General features: G+C 37.4%; 1 protein-coding gene across 1 annotated transcript; it reads right to left on the bottom strand.

The window, feature by feature from the left end:
- Nucleotides 1–1,546: 1,546 nt before the first annotated feature.
- On the bottom strand, nucleotides 1,547–17,258 carry GDF6 (growth differentiation factor 6). Its single transcript, XM_075272090.1, has 2 exons — nucleotides 16,904–17,258; nucleotides 1,547–2,741 (listed from the first exon to the last, which is right to left on the bottom strand). Exons 1-2 carry the CDS (start codon nucleotides 17,256–17,258, stop codon nucleotides 1,867–1,869), a joined length of 1,230 nt encoding a protein of 409 aa, XP_075128191.1. The 3' UTR covers nucleotides 1,547–1,866.
- Between the last annotated feature and the right edge of the window lie 1,286 nt (nucleotides 17,259–18,544).

The raw sequence follows: 18,544 nt of genomic DNA on the forward strand, positions 1-18,544 counted from the left end.
TCATAAACAATTCCAAAATACATAAAATTATGATACAAATTGACCCATGCAATACAAGATTATAATACATATGTGTAACAGATATCAGTTAGTTAGAAAATTCATTCATTGTGTTAGATTCCACAGTGTTGACCTGATCATAGGCTACTTAGCTACTAGTAACCCTGTAAACCCCTAAGCGTAGCCTATTAATTTCATGTGAACCTGCAATTCTTCATTTAACCTGTGGGGGTGCTGTGGGGGAATTGAAGACTTGCTGGCAGCAAGTCTTCAATTCCCCCACAGCACCCCTACAGGATAAATGAAGAATTGCAGGTTCACATGAAATCAATAGGCTACGCTTAGGGTGCAACATGGCCAGTGCATGGCAGTATACCTAAAATATCAAAATATTGGCTTAGACGATACCTGCATCCTATTACGTATTATGCTAGGTATTTGCAGGCGGAGAACCATGCATATACTGTAGTGTGCTGGAAAAAAGTTTGAGTGAGGGTACACCCCTATGGGTGTGGATGTGCCCCCTTCTAGACATTACTGCAAACCCTCAAATGTGACTTAAATGCCCTTTTTGGGCATGTTCTGCTCATAAAATGACGTGTTTGGGGGATTTGTCGACCCCTTTTTTTTCGAAAACCCAGTTAGTAAGCATAATATATAATATAAGCTAATGTATTGCCCGAAAGCGATATTGAAATCATAATCTGCCAATGAAAATCTAACAATATTGGAATTATCTTGCAATTATTGGAAAATCACAAAAAGTTGTATTATCTTTTCTATGTAATATTTTGGATTTTTGCCGTATTCCGATGTGACTTTAACACTTCTCCCATACAATCCTTCCTTACGAGATCACATCACACATGACCGCATACGTTTGTCCACTCTGTGGGTTGTGAATGCATCTAATAACACTAAAAACAAGACGGCACGGTATGTGCTAGCCTATGAATGTAAAGCCTATACTATAGCAAGAGCTCGTAACATTTCCTAACTTGACCCCTTCCATCCTTTCTCATTCTCTTCACCTCTCCCTTTTTTTTTTCCTTTTGGTGTTGTTATTGTGCGATGTTATTGGAGCAATTCAGACCCTTAGATAGCTCTAGGTGATAAGACAGGTGGTTAAAATTAAAGAATAAAAAAACTTTATGGGCCCCCTACTTCTATTACTCTTCGCATGCCAGCCCATGAAAGGAACAGACTATTGCTTTCCTGTAATCTTAAATGGACTCAGTTTGAACAGGTGCCTGTCACAGCAACTTGTGTACACTCCAAAAATCAACAGCAACATAATCCTCTGCTATCCAGACGTGACTCCCCCTCCACTGGGTCTGGATGGCGCTAGTTCCATCAGATTTGAAGAAGAAGGGAGGGGGGAAGGGGGTTAACAAAGTGCCACCATAATACACCCTTCCTCCACCTCCTCCTCTTGTGTAGTCCTCACGACCAGGTCTGGAAGATCGTACTTACATCAATCTGGACCTAAGCTATAGCATATGCAGTGGCCAAGTCTTCTTCTGTCTGATGTTGCCAAAATGCCTTCTCTGTCCAATCCACCATCTCATCAGTGGAACGCTAAAGTGATGACCTACCATAAGACGAATGTAGTTTTTATTGCTAACCCAGTTGGCACATTGGTGTGGCTCTGCTTATAAGATGTCCACACAAAGCCACCACTGACCTGCGCCGGTTATACATGGTGCAAGAAGAAAGGCTGCACCAGACTCTTGAAACCACAATCCCTTCACTTATTGAAGTTGTATAGACAAAACTCCGTCCTGGGCCAGCCCTCTCTTGTCCATGAGTTGTCTTTACCTCCCTTCATATCAGCTATGAGGATACTGAGAACATCCAAAGCAACTGCTACCTGCAGCCGCAAGACTCTACCACCATGTCTTCATACTGTTTGTATACCACGTTATTACCTGCATCAATGTACAAAATACTGATAGGAGTCAATTTTGTAGGGACACAACAACTTGGCGGAGTAGACCCTGGATCCATAGAGTTCATCAAGGTCTGGATAATGGCGTGATTGGTTGGCTCTAGATGAGACCTCAAGGGGAAGTCACAAACTCCCTCGCAATGATAGGCTTCATATTCTAAGGGAGCAATGATCCAGTCGTCCCATCCTAGCTCCTTAAAGTTCACATGAAGTGGCTTTTTGCTACACCTTAGACGCGATTTCTTACCATGTCTTTTGCCATGCCGACTATTAAATGCTGTCCTTCTCTTTCGTTTAGTCTTAAATTGTAACCTGGCTTCTTTCTCCAGGCCTTTGGCGGAGTGAACTTGCTCCTTCAACTCGTTGTAAAGGTTCTTCTTCTTGGATTTGGTAAAAGACACTAGTAGAGCCTTCTCCTGTTGAGATTTGGGTTTTCTCGACATGCCTAGACTTCGTAGACTCACCTCCAAACCAGAAGTGGTGGAGGTGGCTCTTAGCTCCAAGCAGACTTGCTTTCTGGGCTTGCTGAAACTGTTGAAGATTTTCCATACATCAAACACTTCCCATCCTGGAACTACAGTGTCCCTCAAGTCCAGAGTCCTGGAATCCAGCGGAGTTTGGGATGAGCAGGACAAGACCTGCAGGTGGTACAACCCCAAAGGGGCTTTCAATAACTCCATAGGAGAATTCCTAAAGATCCTTAGCTCTGCTCCCACCAGCTCTTCTTTGTCAGACAGGGTGGACACATCAAACAAATACCTCTGTCTTCTAGTAGGAGAGTGAGCGAGATCGTCTGCAAGATAAAAGAAAAATTGCTGTCAATTTCACTTATACTGTAGCAGACTGGAAAATATCCTGTCTACCTGATGTGAGGAAGGAGAACTGCAGATGCACAGACCAGTCCTGGAATCGCGTTTCAAGGCAAATTTAGGCAAATATGTTAAAGCAAAAATGGAGTTCATGTAAAAACTGGATAAAACGGGGCTGATTTATTAAGATTTGCGCGTCCCATATCAGTCTTAGTCATTGACAGAGCGGACGTAAGAGGAATATTTTTAGCCCATCTCAGGGTGTCTGAAATCCATTCCAGTTCGGAACGGACGTAGAATTCTCCTATTTACCAGATTTCTGGGATATTTGTCAGACCATGAAGGTCCATATGTCTTTAACCAAAGTGGAGAGTGGGCAAACAGGGAAAAAGTGGCAATTTTTTGTGCAAATTTGGCTTGGTTACTTCTCTGACATAGAATCAATTATAAATTTCCCTGTATGTATATAATATTATAATATTCTGCTACACAACACACAGTACATGCTGGTAGTTGTAGTCCTGTTAGTCTTTGGGTTTGTCTCTTAGGTTGAGACCCCACGTTGCAGAAACGCAGTTTTTTTGTTGCCTATTTTGCGTCTTTCTGAGCCATAGCAAAGAATGGCTACAAAGAAATGACAAATATATAGGAAGTTCTTCTGAAGTTCTTACTTCTCCCTTCTGCTCAGTCCATCCCTGTTCTTGGCTCAGAAATCCACAGCAAAATCAGCAACAAAAAAAGCTGCGTATCTGCAACGTGAGGCCTCAGCCTTAGAGGATTTCCACATGGTATCTTTACATTGTTACTAAGTGATGCTGAAAAGTAAGGATGGCAGCATCTAAATTTTTTGTGGACGTGAAAAGGAGATTGTGAGACATGAACGGCACATGGATGATACCTGGATTGGACACGAATGGTGCATGGATCAATCACAGAAATACAAAAATTGAGGCAGAAAATCTGCAGAGGAAAACTGTGTGGACTTTGTGAAAATTGCCGCGGACAAAACCATGATCTTTTCCGCCTTGTTTTTTGGCTGCGGCTCGCTAACTCAGGCCTTGGCCTAAAGGGGTTAACCAGGACCATGATACTGAGGTCTACTTCTCCTTCTCAGGATGTGACATTGTATCTGGCCATTCTATAGCTCAGCTCCATTTGTTTGGGACTGATCTGCAGCACGACCATGTGATCAACGGACTTGGCGACACATGGGGTGAATTCACAAGTAGATAGCTGTGCAGATTCACCGGCGGATAACCCCCTGCCCTGTACAGTAGCAATGTAATAAATGGGATTTAAGCCCCATCCACATACTGTAGAAACAAATCTGCAATCTGGCAGACTCCATCTTTAGCAATGCAAAGCTTGAAAGTTGGGAAAATTAGGAATGGTAGGTTCTATCTGGTGGGGCCTATGTTTTTGTTTTGTTTTGTTTTTTGCAAATCCACGATCACCTAGAGATACAATGCCGATAGTTTTTTGCAGACAGTTCTGTGCATGAAGTCCTTTCTGTATATCTCCCATCATTTGAATCCACTTCTAGTTGTGGTCCGAAAAACTACATAAAAAATTGTTACAAAAATGTGCAAAAGAAATCTACGTGTGAAACCTCCATTCAATGCAGACATTTCTGTAGAACAAAAAAAAGTCACTTGTCCTCAGTACACACCATAAACCCGGCCGCTCTTTCACCTTTGTTGACATTGCCATCCTCTGACTACACATTCCCTTTTGACATTAAATATTTAGGGCACATAAAATGGACTCAGCAGTGTGAACAGAGGAGCGCAGGCCTGAAAAAAGCACAAAAGCACACACTATTCCCGATGGGGAAAGGGGGTCTATAGAAGGAGGTCTATGGAGGGGGGGGGGGGGGGGGCTCCCAGCATCCACATGTTTACATCCCACAATATACAAATAACATACAGTAATATATAACCAGCAGCAGGGCCAAGTCTATGGAAGAAGAGACAGTAAACACAGCGCACAATTCATCTTCCAAGAATGTGGCTGAGTCTACAGGATGTCAACTAAGATTAATTAATGCATGGCGGAAAACCGAGAGTTAACCATTCCAGTGCCGCACACAAAGGGTTAAGGCAAACTTCTATGGAAATAGCCCTTGTGAGGCTTCTTAGAAGCAACAAAAGGGAAGATACAAGAAAGTCATTGGTGATAGATGAAAAATAACATTCCTTACTATATATATATATATATATATATATATATATATATATATATATATATATATATATACAGCCTTATCTTTATTACCATTATTGTTTTATTATTATATGAAAAAATCTTATTATTGTTGTTGATCTATTGTTATTTATTGTTACATTTTTTATTCCTTGAAATATTTTGGGATTTATCAATCGGTTGTATTATTACTATTACTTTATTATTTCCCTATTTATTGATGCATTTAATAATATAATATTGAAAAATCATGAATATATTTATTATTATTACTAGCAATATTGTTGGTATTCAACCGTTAACCTAACAATCATTATCATGATGCTAATACTATTTTTTATCAATATATTTATTATTCTTATTGGGAGGTATTATACTAATATTATCTGGAAAGCTACATAAATAATAAAATCTACAACTTGTATGTATAATATTAAGAGTAATTATTCTTTTCATTTATTTTGCTTTATTGTACAGTGCTTTACAGATATTGTATTACTGCTAATGTAGTAAAAATGATTATCTTAATAGCATTAATTATTATCCTTGATTTATGATTGTTGATATTGGTTATTAGTAATGGTTTAATTGTTATGAAGCAATATTTATTATATTGTTATTATTTTTATTCACATATTGATAATTAGATCAAATAATAATGTTATTTTTTTATTATATTATGTATTATTATATTAGTAGTAGTATTATATTATTAGTACTATATTATGTATTATTGTTGTTGTTATTATTATTATGTTCTGTATTATTTGTACTATTATTATATTCTATATTAGTAGCAGTAGTAGTAGTAGTAGTAGTAGTAGTAGTATATTATTAGTGCGATATTATGTATTATTGTTGTTATTATTATGCCTGTATTATTTATGCTATTATTATGTTCTGTATTATTATTATTATTATTATTATTATTATTGTTATTATGTTCTGTATTATTTATACTATTAAATTATGTATTAGTGGTATATTATTATTATTATTATTATTATTTTCTGTATTATTTATACTATTATATTATGTATTAGTGGTTTTTTATTATTATTATTAATAATAATAATAATAATAAATATTAGTAGTATTTATACTATTATTATATTATTATATATTAGAATGTTGTTGTTATTATTATTATTAGTTGTATTTTTATACTATTTTTATACTATTATTATATTATTATTAGTAGTAATATGTTCTGTGTTATTTATATTATTATTATTATTATTATTATTATTATTAATGTGTTATGTATTAGTAGTAATAATATGTTCTGTATTATTATTATTATTATTATTATTATTATTATTATTATTATTATTATTATTATTATTATGTTCTGTAGTATTATTATTCTTTTACACACAGCAATATTTGGAAAAACGCTGCGGTTTTTGAAGCAGCCTTTTTGAGCCTATAGCAGAATTGAATGGAGGAGGCAGTATAAGACCTTCCTTTACATTTCCCAATTAACGACAGAGTTTTTCAAAAAAAAAAAAAAAAAACACTTCTGAATAATCATCTCTCCAGCTTTATCCAAACTCCAGAGAGCCCCAAGCAGCGGTACCGCACCCTGAGACTGCACATACAAATCCTCTGTGGCCATTTCTGAAGCCGCACTAGAAAAGACGTCACACACAAAAAAATCCAATAAATAAAAAACCTCAGACAAATGTTCAGGCTTTAACTTCTGCTCCCTCCGATCTCGTTAAATTTACATGTATTCAATATAAACCAAAGATCTTCCAAGACAACCCTTAAACTTTCTGAGGGGGGAAATCATAAAAGAAACTCTCCATTTTTATAGCTTTGACCTATTTTTGCCACAGGAAGCTAATAAATAGTCACGCCTGAATAACTGTATTTAAATGGATTTTATTACCTACAATGGACAGAAATTTCGAGTCATAAATGAAGCAACATAAGAATAAAGACAAGGAAAAATATAGAAGGCGAATAAAAATAATGATAAAAAATAATAAATGAATATTAACTGTTAAAAATGCTAAATTTTACGTAATAAAAATAGATCAAAACTAAATAAAAGTAAAAAAATAAATTACAAAATATTCTAAATCAAAATTCTAAATCTAATAAACTTAAAAAAAAAAAAAAATTAAAAAAAAAATACGTAACGAAAACGACTCCCCCCTGTCCCCTGACAAGTCCCTGTACTACTCATATCCATTAGATTTAGTGGGGGCTCCTGTAAAGCTCAGGTCACTTCATGAAGACCCCTCCCCTTGTGCTGGAAATCCATTCATTTAATAAGGTTCCTGCTGATCGCCGCATTCACACTGAGGGGAGCTGGGTGGAAAATCGCTTTATGTTTAGTCATTTTCAGACAAGTCTACAACAATTCCCTGTAACTAAATCCAGATGCAAAGTATTTCCCCACCACCCTTAAAAGTACCTAAAATGTGGACTTTTTAAACGATAGATGCCATGATATCTCCTAATGTTGTCGTAGTCGGGATTGTTTTTGTGGTGTTGTATTATTGTTGAACTTGTATTACCTTTTTTTTTAATAATTGTTCTTATTGTATTATTATTATTATTATTATTATTATTATTATTATTATTATTAATATTATTATGAGAATTTATACTATTTTACAATAATTATTTAATTACATTTTTATTTGCATTATTATGTTGTCGTAGTCGGGATCGTTTTCGTTGTGTTGTATTATTCTTGAACGTGTATTACTTGTTTTTAATAATTGTTCTTATTGTACTGTAATTATGAGAATTTATACTGTTTGTAAATGATTATTTCATTACATTGTATTTGCATTATTATGTTGTCGTAGTCGGGATCGTTTTTGTTATGTTGTATTACTGTTGAATTTGTATTACCTTTTTTTATTATAAATGTTCTTATTGTACTATTATTATGTGAATTGTTTATCATATTTTTTAAATTATTATTTCATTAGATATTATAGTCGTATTAGTATGTATGTTGTCGTAGTCGGGCTTGTTTTTGTTGTGTTGTATTATTGTTGAACTTGTATTACCTGTTTTTTATAATTGTTCTTGTACTGAGATTATGAGAATGGCTTGTACTATTTTTGAATTACTATTTCATTACCTTTTATATGTGTCGTATTGTGTTGTCGTAGTCGGGATCGTTTTTGTTGCTATATTATGTTATATTACTATATTTTATTATTTTTAGGATGTTATTGTTGTCAGTGCTTTGGTTGCACTATTGCTGTGTATTATTATTTCCTCTATGTGTCCTAAGGGCACAATACTGACAGCTAAATTGCCGACTACAGGTGCCAAATGCCACCTCATTTCTGGCCTGTTCATGAGAGTGTTATGCAACCCGGCTGTTTCCAGCAGGACCTGATGAATGGTGGAGAGCAGTCCCCTGCCCTGAAGAGCAGCAGCACATCACTGGAGCCTTTCTTGTCCCTACAATGCCAGTAATCATGCATGTGATTTGTGCCCCCAGTAATGGGCGACTTCCCTGCATCATATCCTGAGAAAAGACCCATCAGCACAATAATGGCAACCAGCAACCTCCCCTATATACAGTGCACCTGTTAGAGGTGAAGATATCTAGCAGGGTTCCTCACTGCCTCCTACCATGCACGGCTGTGATCCTGCAATGAGGTGACCTGGATACTCCAGAGATCTCAGCTAATGGTAACAGTGAATAGAAGGAATCCATCTAACTGCCCCCTCTTTAAGATCCCCTTGTAATAAAATAGGTAAGAAGAATCACAATGTAACAAGATCAAATACAATACATAAATACTGGACAAACGAGAGACCTCCCTGGTTACATTAGGCAAATGAATTATATAGTAAGATGCTAGGATATCCTGATAGACCTGACAATAAATGCACAGCAGATACATTGTATAAGATTAGAGAATAGAGATCTCCAATACAACAGATAGAAGTAGGAGAAAAGGAAGAGGATAACAACTCCTGGTCACACAGCTGGAGCAGGGTTTCATCATCACTGCCTAGAATATATATGTATTTATTTATTAGGATATCCATCTATATCTTTCATGTCATACACATATACATCAATGTATCTATCGTTTATCTGTCTATAATCTATCTAAGATCTTCTAATGTATCAATATACTATCTATACATCTATCGTCTATCTATCATCTATATATTATCTATGGAGAATCTATTTATATACCAATATATTATTTATTTATAGTTTATTTGTCAATTATCTATTATTTAATTATCTACCAAAATAGTATCTACCTATCGTTTATCTTTCTATTGTGTCTATGATCTATTTATCAATATATATTTTATCTATCATTTATCTATTATCTATGTATTATCTATCTATCTATCTATCTATCTATCTATCAATGTATTAGCTATCATTTATCTGTCTATTATCTCTCTATCTATCTATTGTTGTATTATCTTAAATATATACAGTATATATATATATATATATATATATATATATATATATACAGTATATATATATATATATAGAGAGAGAGAGAGAGAGAGAGAGAGAGTTTATTTACGTTAGTTATCTATTTGATCTACCTAAAACAAAAAAAAGCAGTAACAGTCAGAAATAATGGACTCAATGCAAACTTCTAGTTGCAGTATCTATCTATCTATCTATCTATCTATCTATCTATCTATCTGTCTGTCTGTCTGTCTGTCTGTCTGTCTGTCTATCTGTCTGTCTATCAATCTATCTATCTATCTATCTATCTATCTATCTATCATCTATCTATCTATCTATCTATCTATCTATCTATCTATCATCTATCTATCTATCTATCTATCTATCTCCTATCTATCTATCTATCTATCTATCTATCTATCTATATATCATCTATCTATCTATCTATCTCTCTTTCTCTCTCTCTCTCTCTCTCTCTCTCTCTCTCTCTCTCTCTCTATTCCATATCTATTTATCTATTATCTCTCACGCTATATTTATGTTCATTCTATACTACATATAATATTATTTTCCATGCTGTGGCCAGTGATCACATGGGTGTTGTGCAGAAGCCGCAGGGTTGCAGTGTGGATGGGGCTGCAGTCACATCAGGTACCGGGCTTCCAGCCAACTCATCAGTGTTCAAATCTTAAACTCACATTATTCCAAAACCGCACAGTGAGGATAATGTGCCAGGAGAGGAAGCTGTTCCCAACCACATGTGAAGAACCTGAGCAGAATACTGGTGTTAACAGCCCATGTGAACAATGAGCCCAGCACTGGCCCCAATAAATCCCCACAAGGAAATCAGCAGCTATCTCTGCGACCAAGGCTAGGGATATAATGTAATATAAATAATATAATATTTAATACCTCAGAACGTATAAGGACAGTACCCCAGAGAACAGTGACTGTCCATCAGCTGCTGTGGTACTACAAGTCCCAGCAAAGCTAGTCCCTAACCTGCGACTGTCACAACATGAGTTGTGGGGAGCCACATGGAGAAGACCAGTAAAGTCTACACAGACTGCAACTTATATAAACCTCTATATCCTAGGAATACCTAAGTAAAGGCTGGCTAATATAGAAGAGGGACTCTGCTCTACAGGAGGAGGGGGGCTAGATTTTGGCAAGGAGGTTGGAAGAAGAAAGATTTATAGCTAAGCAAACCTACAGCAGCAATGAGCAGCACTAGCAGTACATGGAGATACGGATACAAGACTCGGACAAGTGCCCATAAGTCCTCACTATAGGTCTGCAGAAGAAAGCAAGTACCTGTGAGGAGCCTCTGTACTGTCACTCCCGGCTGTCAAGCACATTTATAACTCTGGGACTCAATGAGCCCGAAAATTCGGAGTCAGGCAGCACAAAATAAAGCTACAGTGTGTGTGTGTGTGTGTGTGTGTGTGTGTGTGTGTGTGTGTGTGTGTGTGTGTGTGTGTGTGTGTGTATGTGTGTGCAGCAACTACACAGCATCAGCATTATGTTGTCATATCTCATAGAAACATTATAGATAGTTGGCATTTTTATATTTTTTATTTATCTTGAAATCTGGAACTAAATTGAAGTTGTAATGCAACAGATTGTAAAGGAATAATACAATACCTACTGAGAACCACAGAAAGCAGTGTGTGTCTATCTATCTACAGTATCTATCTATCTGTATTTATCTGGGTCTTTCTGTAGATATCTATCTATCGATCTATCTATCTATGTCTATGTATCTCTCTATGTTATCTATCTCATCTATCTATCTATTTATCTATCATCTATCTATATCTCTATATTATCTATCTATCTATCTATCTATCTATCTATCTATCTATCTATCTATCTATCTATCTATCATCTATCTATATCTCTATATTATCTATCTATCTATCTATCTATCGATCGATCTATCTATCTATGTCTATGTATCTCTCTATGTTATCTATCTCATCTATCTATCTATTTATCTATCATCTATCTATATCTCTATATTATCTATCTATCTATCTATCTATCTATCTATCTATCTATCTATCTATCTATCTATCTATCTATCTATCATCTATCTATATCTCTATATTATCTATCTATCTATCTATCTATCTATCTATCTATCTATCTATCTATCTATCTATCTCACCACTGATAACCTGATCTTAGAAAAAGTAATACTCTTCAGTATGATGCAATGAGCTACAATGTGTATATACTGCAGCCCATGTGTATATAGATATGTAAGAAAACATTTGGAAAGTTTCCTCCCAGGCTGCAGCTCCAGAATCAGATCTCTATAAGGAGAAGCCTCCAGTGTATTCCTCTCCTTCCCTCAGTCTGTTCTGCATTAGTCTTCCTATAAAGACTCAAACAAACCGAATAGAAGGTCACCGAATCACTACCAGTAGACTATTCCCTTCTCTCCCATTAACATACTTCCCTCACATATTTCATTCTGTCTCTGCCAACCACAACAATTCTGGGGCACAACTACTGGATAGTCCGAGCTGCCCCCTCTGCTCTCTGTACAGTCATTAGAATGGTTCCTCTATATATATATATACAGATGCATATACATAGTGACTACAGTCAATCACATACATACATGCAAAGTCAGCATATCAGTAACAGTTTACAAATGAATCATATGCAAATAGTAGAATAAAAGAGGAGGCAAAGTCAGATATAAAATTATATGTAAATGTTCGATAATGTATCAATAATGAATATAGATGTATTGTATATGTATTGTATATGTACAGTATCAATAATGTATATAGATGTATTGTATATGTATTGTATATGTACAGTATCAATAATGTATATAGATGTATTGCATTAATATTATTATTGTTATATTTGACTACTAGAATATAATATCTACTGTATGCTTCATGTATATGCACAATGTATGATCAGAGGATATAGATTATCACAATAATGTCTAGAGGACCCTTATGTTTGTCCAGTCAGACCCTAATTGTCCACTTTTGCAGCCCCATTGCTGAGGGTCCTGGGGCCAGCAGGCACCATCTGCGTTTTAATGAGTTACTTCATGTGCCAACAGTAATTTTCCTACAATAAGAGAAGTCCTGTCTGATCCTGCCAGTAGAAACCCAAACTAATGTAAGGGGGAGGTCAGTGATGTTTGTACAAACATCACTGACCTCCCCCTCCCCTTCTTTTGCTATAGCATACTACATAAAATCACTAAGGAACACTACAACCTTCCAAAAAGATCTCATGAACATCTACACCAATTGGCTTCACAAAGGCCCACAAAGCTGGTTGGGATCTCTGGTTGGGTGTGGATCCAGATCTCTCCTGTATCCATTGAATAATGTTCTCCATGTTGTCCCATGTCCACAGACTCACTATAGATTCAGAAAGTGCAAGCAAGTCCAAGACAAAATGTGTGGCCAAGGTTGCAGAAGGCTTTGAAGAAACCTTATGTGATACATTGTTTTTTTGTCAATTAGATAACTTTCACATTCAACTGACCCATTTCCATCCATACAGAAAAGAATGTTCTTTCAGGCAGTAAAGTCTTTTATCTCCTCCTGAAAAAACGAAACCTATCTAATTGAGAGGTTTTTTTGGAAGCTAATCTGTCTACAAACGGATTGACAGCAAGCTTTTCTGTGTGAGCTGACATCTAGAGAGGAGGCACCAATTATCTGGGAGGTAGGAGGACATCACAGGAGCGGAAGTCCTCTTGAAGTTCTTGGGGATGTGCCATAGGCTGGTCCCCCTTCATTATGGAAGACTAGACAATATTTGATATGTTATGACATGAACACTCAATTAGATCATGAGTTCAAATAGTCCAATCAGTGGCTTGATGCTAAGCAAAACTCAGAAGGTCCAGGAAGAGGTCACAGCCTGTGACACATCACATCAAAATCAAGCTGGAAAGTGAGGCTTTGGATTAAGGGACCAGCAAGTCCAAGGGGGTCTCCTTAAGAGCAAAAGCTGCCATGCAGTGCAAGGAATGTCTCTCAGTAAAGCAAAAGTTCTAGAACAGTGCTAAAAGTTCTACAAGAAGATTCCTCAAGGCTGTAAAGTTCTAACCATGAAATAAAAGTTCTAAAGAAATTCTCAAGGTTCTCCTAGGGGGTTTCTCAAGGTGGTAAAGTTGTACCAACAAAGTTAAAGATTCGGAACAATTCTCAAGGTTCTACAAGGAGGTTCCCTTAAGGTTATAAAGTTCTATCAATGAATCAAAAGCTCTAAAACAATTTTCAAAGTTCTGCAAGAAGGTTTCTCAAGGTTGAAAAGTTCGATCCAGGAAGCAAACGTTCTACCACAGTTCTCAAGGTTCTGTAAGAAGGTTTCTCAAGGTGGTAAAGTTGTAGCAATGAAGCAAAAGTTGAAGAACAATTCTCAAGGTCCTATAAGGAGGCTCCCCTTAGGTTATAAAGTTCTATTGATGAAGGAAAAGCAATTCTCAAAGTTCTACAAGAAGGTTTCTCAAGGTTGAGAAGTTTCATCAATGAAGTAAACCTTCTAGAACAATTGTCAAGGTTCAATAAGGTTGTAAAGTTCTATAAATGAAGTAAAAATTCTAGAATAAATCTCAAGGTTCTGTAAGGAAGCTCCCCTTAGGTTACAAAGTTCTATCAATGAAGCAAAAGGTCTAGAGCAATTCTCAAGGTTCTGTAAGAAGGTTCCTCAAAGTGATAGAGTCCAATCAATGAAGTAAACATTCTAGTACAAATCTGAAGGTTCTACAAGAAGGTTTCTTAAGGTTGAAAAGTTCTATCCAGGAAGCAAAAGTTCTACAACAATTCTTAAGGTTCTGTAAGGTTCCTCAAGGTGATAAAGTACTATCAATGACGTAAATGTTGTACAACAAATCTCAAGGTTCTATAAGGAGGCTCCCTTAGGTTATAAAGTTCTATCAATGAAGCAAAAATTCTAGAACAATTGTCAAAGTTCTACAAAAGGGTTTTTCAAGGTTGAAGATTTCTATTTAGAAAGCAAAAGTTCTACAACAATTCTCAAGGTTTTCTAAAAAGGTTTCTCAAGGTTGTAAAGTTCTCACCAGAGCTGTCTATTGATGGAGGCAGCAGAAAAGCTCCCTAAAAATGTACAGGGCACAATGCCTTTGATTCCAGCACCAAATACACTCATTATTGTAGCCCCTTAGCAAGATAATGGCTGTCTTGTAGCAAGATCACAAAACAAGCCCTATGGGCAAACACATCTTAAGTGAGTTTTTTTATGGAAACTGAGCCTAAATAACCAGCTCATATAACTACAAAGAGACCATGGGGCTTTTCAAAGAAGAAGTTTTGTCCTAAAATCCACATAATATATAGTAAGTTGATTTGCTCTCCAATGTCCCCCACTGACACAGCTCAGCTTGTGCACCTTCTGCAGGCAGGTTGTACAGGGGCAGCTCCCATGGTGGTGCTGAGGGGAGGGGGCGATGGTGGGGGGCAGTGAAAGAATTTACAACACTCTGTTAATTAATCAGTCTATAATGAGGTACAAGAAAAAGAAAATACATAGAAATGGCCCTACAGTATCACATTTTATGGCCGGGATTAGGGGATCATAAAATGGAATCACTGGCAGAATTAATTTTTGATACTCTATAAGCCCCAGACTGCAAAACTCAAGTCACACAGGGGGGATAAAGAAAGCCAAAATCTAGCCTGGGGTGAGAAGGGAGTCATTGTGGTGACACTCATGCTCATCCATTATGTTATACATCACCACAAAGGGTTAACAATGTATCTGCAGCATGATCATACAAGGCTTAGTGCACACATATGCGGTTCTTTATCAGACCCCCGGATATAGGGGCTTTATACAATGATTTAGCGCTGCTTCTTCTGGCTGCTCTTATAGCAGGCAATCTAGATGAAGGGAGCTGGGCTGATAAGATACAGTCAGCTTGGTAAATGTTTGTCCATATTCAGATTGTACTGCGGTATTGACTTTAAAGCTGGACTAGATAAAAATAAACCTAAAATAGGATAAGATAGAAAGACTAAACAAACAGCTTGTCCCCCCTCCCCCCAAAACTCATTGTACTGTTATCTGTACCCGAACAGAAAGATTCAGAGAGTTTCACTGCGACATCTGTGCTCATGAGGACATATAGTCAGTGCAGTGCACATATGTGTGTATATGTATGTATGTATGTATGTATGTATGTATGTATGTGTGAGTGTGTATATATGTGTGTCATATAGAATATATATATATATATATATATATATATATATATATATATATATATATATACACACACACACACACACATATATAGGAGGAAAAGTGAGCATGAAGGGATTGTACAGTCACAATAGAACTGGATTTATGATGAATATAAGCGAAAAATCAGTTCTTGTGTACTGTTTGGAGATAGACATTGTAGCTAGATAGATAAGTATGGGATAGATAGATAGATAGATAGATAGATAGATAGATAGATAGATAGGAGATAGATTTAAAGTGAGAATAATATGAAATAAATAAATATGAAAGATATGAATGGGTAAATAGATAAATTGCTTTATCTAATAAATACATTAATAGATAGAATAATAGATACATAATTGAGAAATAGTTACGATATAGACAGAAGATACATAGATATGAGATTAGATAGAGAACTGCTATATAACTATATATGGGATAGTATGGAGAATGTATGTATGTAAATATGGGCTAGACATAGATGGTTAATAGAGATAAACAGATAGAAATGATATAAATATGAGTTAGACTAAATAATTAGATTGATAGACAATTAGATAAGAAAATATGAGATTAGGAAGAAAGATAGATAGCTATCTACGAGATAGAGAGAGATAATAGACAGATGTGTAGATAGATGTAAGATAAATAGACAAGTAGATGTTTTAGATTAGGTTTGTAGACTGATAGATAATTAGATAAATAGATGATATATATGAGATGAGATTAGTAGATATAGATATGATACACAGATAGATAATTAGATTATTGATGTGGTAGATAGATAGATAGATAGATAGATAGATAGGAGATAGATAGGAGATAGATAGATAGATAGATAGATAGGAGATAGATAGATAGATAGATAGATAGATAGATAGATAGATAGATAGATGGATGGATAGATAGATAGATAGATAGATAGATAGATAGATAGGAGATAGATAGATAGATAGATAGGAGATAGATAGATAGATAATAGATAGATAGATAGATAGATAGATAGATAGATAGATAGATAGATAGATAGATAGGAGATAGATAGATGATACATAGGAGATAGATAGATAGAAGATAGATAATAGATAGATAGATGATAGATAGGAGATAGATAGATAGATAGATAGATAGATAGATAGATAGATAGATAGATAGATAGATGATATAGATTCTAGTACTTATAGCTCTTCTACACACAGGCAGCCATCAGATAATTGGACTGTGTACACACTAGACAGTACCGCACTGCAGGTCCCTGATGGCACAGTTCACACTGTAGCTTACCCCAGTATCTGTCCACAAAGCTGGTGATGGTGTTGGCAGACTTGGAGGACGGAAAGAAGCTGGCATTGATCCCAAGTTTTTCAGCCGTGGAGAAAGTTTTGTAAATGGACATCATGTACTCGTGGGGCACGACTGGCAGTGGCCGGGGCAGCTCCGGGGTGACTGCGGGGGGCAGTGTGCCCTCTCGGGGCAGCTCCCGGGTGACTGCGGGGGGCAGTGTGCCCTCTCGGGGCTCCCTCCTCAGTGCCCGGCCTTCCCGGGTGGCAGGGATGGATGCCTGCTGGGCACCAGGTAGATCCCAGAGTAAGCAGCAGAGCAGGAGGGCTGCAGGCAGGGGGCTGCTGTGTGTATCCATGGCAGGAGAGTGCTCGGGGGGCTGAGCTGTGTGACTGAGCGCGGCGCCTCTGCAGTCAGTCTCACCCGGGCTGAGGCTGAGCAGCCCCTCACACCGGCGCGGGCACGCCCCCTAGTGCACGCCCTGTGCTCTGTCAGCAGCACTAGCGGGGAGTCAGCGGGCACTGCCCAAGTCCAGGTGCTCAGAGCAGGGTCTTATCTGTACCTATAGGGGCAGGCACATATACAGGATGCATAACATTGCCTTATGTCTGACACATTGCAGCAATGTAGTGATGTATAGGAGGAGGTATGCCCAGGCTGGAGACAACTGCACCAGATCTTCAGCAATGAATATTTCTGGCTAGGTTTTAAACCTCTGGATTTAAGAACAAAAACAGATTTGCAGGATTTTTATGCAAAAAATAAAATAAAATTAGCAGTGTACATATGGGGGCAGTTTCAGGGTTGCTGATGACTCAGTGACCTGTCATCAGTCAGATAGAAGGGCTCATTGGTTTTGACAAGGCCCTGGGGTGAGCGGTGAGTATGATTCCCAGTATGTGCTGCTCCTAGGACTCACTACCGTGTTTGTGCATCAGCATTGCTTTGACGTAGGCGCTAGGGCTATAAAAGAAAAAGTGGGCGTCCTCAGAGTGGTTTGTAGTAAGAATAATACTTACCGCCCTATACTGTGTGGGCTTGGGAATCTGTGGGCACCATGGTGTGTGGGACCTGGGGAGCGTTATACTGTGTGGGACCTGGTAGCATTATACTACACGCGGGCACTTAGGGAACACTATGTGGGTGGAACTAGCCCACCCAAGCGGGAGGGAGTGGTGAATCGGTTGGTCGAGGTCTTCAAGGGGGAAGGCCAAAAGTCCACCCATTTAAAATTGCTCTGCACCCCCCTAAACCATCCCCTCTATAAAACCATGTGCATACCCTACTTCAACCAATCGGTAGCCCCAGTCATTTGCTATACTACTAGCCTCACGGTACACCTGAATAGGTCAAAAGTTTCTGATCTGTGGGGAGTCCAACAGCCAAACTCCGCACAGATCCGGCTGAGCAGGAGCCGGGATTGGTATATGGGACCACGAGCCTGCAAACCCAACAAACACTATCATTATACTCGGGAGGTCTTTTCAGGCTCCGGAGTATAAGAATCGGTGGGCTGAGAGGCGAGGGAGCATAAAAAACAGTGTTACTTACCTCTCCTGGCTCCATAAGGCTTCAGGCCTACTTGTGTGACGTCCTAGAAATCATGTGGGCCAGGGCTTGCATCCTTATGCGTTGTGGCATAGG

Source organism: Leptodactylus fuscus, chromosome 4 (genome assembly GCF_031893055.1).
Source record: "Leptodactylus fuscus isolate aLepFus1 chromosome 4, aLepFus1.hap2, whole genome shotgun sequence".
NCBI classification, from domain to species: domain Eukaryota; kingdom Metazoa; phylum Chordata; class Amphibia; order Anura; family Leptodactylidae; genus Leptodactylus; species Leptodactylus fuscus.